General features: G+C 43.1%; 1 protein-coding gene across 1 annotated transcript; it reads right to left on the bottom strand.

Annotated features, from left to right (window-relative positions):
* Nucleotides 1-13: 13 nt before the first annotated feature.
* Nucleotides 14-659, bottom strand: LOC141817832 (uncharacterized; the record flags this gene model as incomplete). The annotated part of the gene is made up of 2 exons (XM_074705458.1): nt 315-659; nt 14-263 (listed from the first exon to the last, which is right to left on the bottom strand). Coding segments are annotated over exons 1-2 (595 nt in total), but the record flags the coding sequence as incomplete, so codon positions are not given.
* Between the last annotated feature and the right edge of the window lie 961 nt (nt 660-1620).

The raw sequence follows: 1620 nt of genomic DNA, 5'->3' as shown, positions 1-1620 counted from the left end.
ATCAAAGCCAAACCTTTCTCGGCCGGACGTGAGTTAATCTGTTCATGGAGTTCAAACTCTGCAAATAGCTCATCTAGTTTAACAGAAGAAAGGTCTTTAGAAACCTTGTAAGCATCTACCATGGATGCCCACAAGGTATTCCTCGGAAAGGCGTTTAAGGAGTACCTGATGATGTCTCTGTTGTCTACCTTTTGTCCGATTGCATGTAGCCCATTGAGTAAATCTTGTATCCGGGCGTGGAGTTGGGTAGCCGTCTCTCCTTCCTGCAATTTAATATTATATAATTTATTAAATATTAAGTCCCGTTTACTTACTTTGGTGTCGGACGTTCCTTCATGAAGCTCGATCAGCTTCTCCCACAGCTCCTTGGCGCTCGAGAATGGGCCGACGCGATTCAGCTCCTCCTTTGTCAATCCGCATTGGAGGGTGCAAGTTGCTCTGGCATTTGCTTCCACTTTCTTGATTAATGCTAGATCCCAGTTCTCGCAGGGTGTTGGTTTGCCATCTCCGTCAATTGGTAGTTCAAATCCAGTCTTGACGATCATCCACATCTCGAACTGGATCTTTAGGAAATTCTCCATCCTGCCCTTCCAGTAACCGAAGTCTTCTCCGGTGAAGAGCGGGGGACGGACAGTGCTGTAGCCTTCTTGTTGGGCCATTAAAACCTTGCACGACAAAAACAACGAAAAACTGTTCCAAGACTAAGTCTTGGATTAGTAGTGCGGGAATTAAGAGTAAGATAAACGAACTCGAGTGGTGTTGCACCGACTTCGAGCAAAACCGATTTGCAAACAAAATTAGAGTATAGCTAAAAAGCTAATTCTAATTTGACTCCGAAAAACAAAAAAAAAACCACGAAAAATTGTTTTGAATGGTGATTGCACCGATTCAAAACTACCCCGCTCTGATACCAATTGTTGGATCGAGATCGCGCTAGAGGGGGGGTGAATAGCGCTCGCGGCTATTTCGTTCGTTTCGGAATCGTACGAGTAAAACAAACGCAGCGGAATAAAAATAAAAATAAAAGAAGACACAGAAACACCAAGATTTACTTGGTTCGGAGCCTTGAGCGACTCCTACTCCAAGGCCCGCGATCGTTGATCGCTTTCGATGGGCAACAACTATAATACCGAAAAATCTTATACAATAAGCTATAATAAAATTATACCAATAATTAAGAAATGAAGAAGGCTGATTTTCGGTGAAAGCCTCCTTTCCTTTTTGAGGCAGACGTTGAAGAAGAGAAGCACAATCACGTTGATGAAGGCTTGGACAATTTGGCTTCGTTGGCAGCACGTTAAAGAAGAAAAGCTTAGAGAAAAAAATGGTGATTCTTTTCTTGCACGTTTAAGCCTTAACCCTTGCTTTATAGGGTGTTTAAAGAGCCTTGAAGCCCTCCACGTTGCATGCAACGTCAATCTAGATCCTCAATTCTTGGGATTTAGTTTGACCGAAAAGGATGGGTTGACCAAATCCCATGCTCAATTGACCAATCAAATAATTCCTTATTTGCTCGTTCATGCTAATTTTGCTTTGATCTGATCGACTCCTCTCCCAAGTTCGGTCGATTCTGACCTGATCAACTCGATTGGCTTGATCAGTTGACGCTCCTCCTTGGTT

This window comes from Curcuma longa, unplaced genomic scaffold (genome assembly GCF_044706935.1).
Source record: "Curcuma longa cultivar G26 ecotype Majalengka, Jawa Barat unplaced genomic scaffold, ITB_CL_G26_1.1 contig_22087, whole genome shotgun sequence".
Classification (NCBI taxonomy): Eukaryota; Viridiplantae; Streptophyta; class Magnoliopsida; order Zingiberales; family Zingiberaceae; genus Curcuma; species Curcuma longa.
Note: the sequence above shows the minus strand (reverse complement) of the source record. Positions and strands in the feature narration are given on the sequence as shown.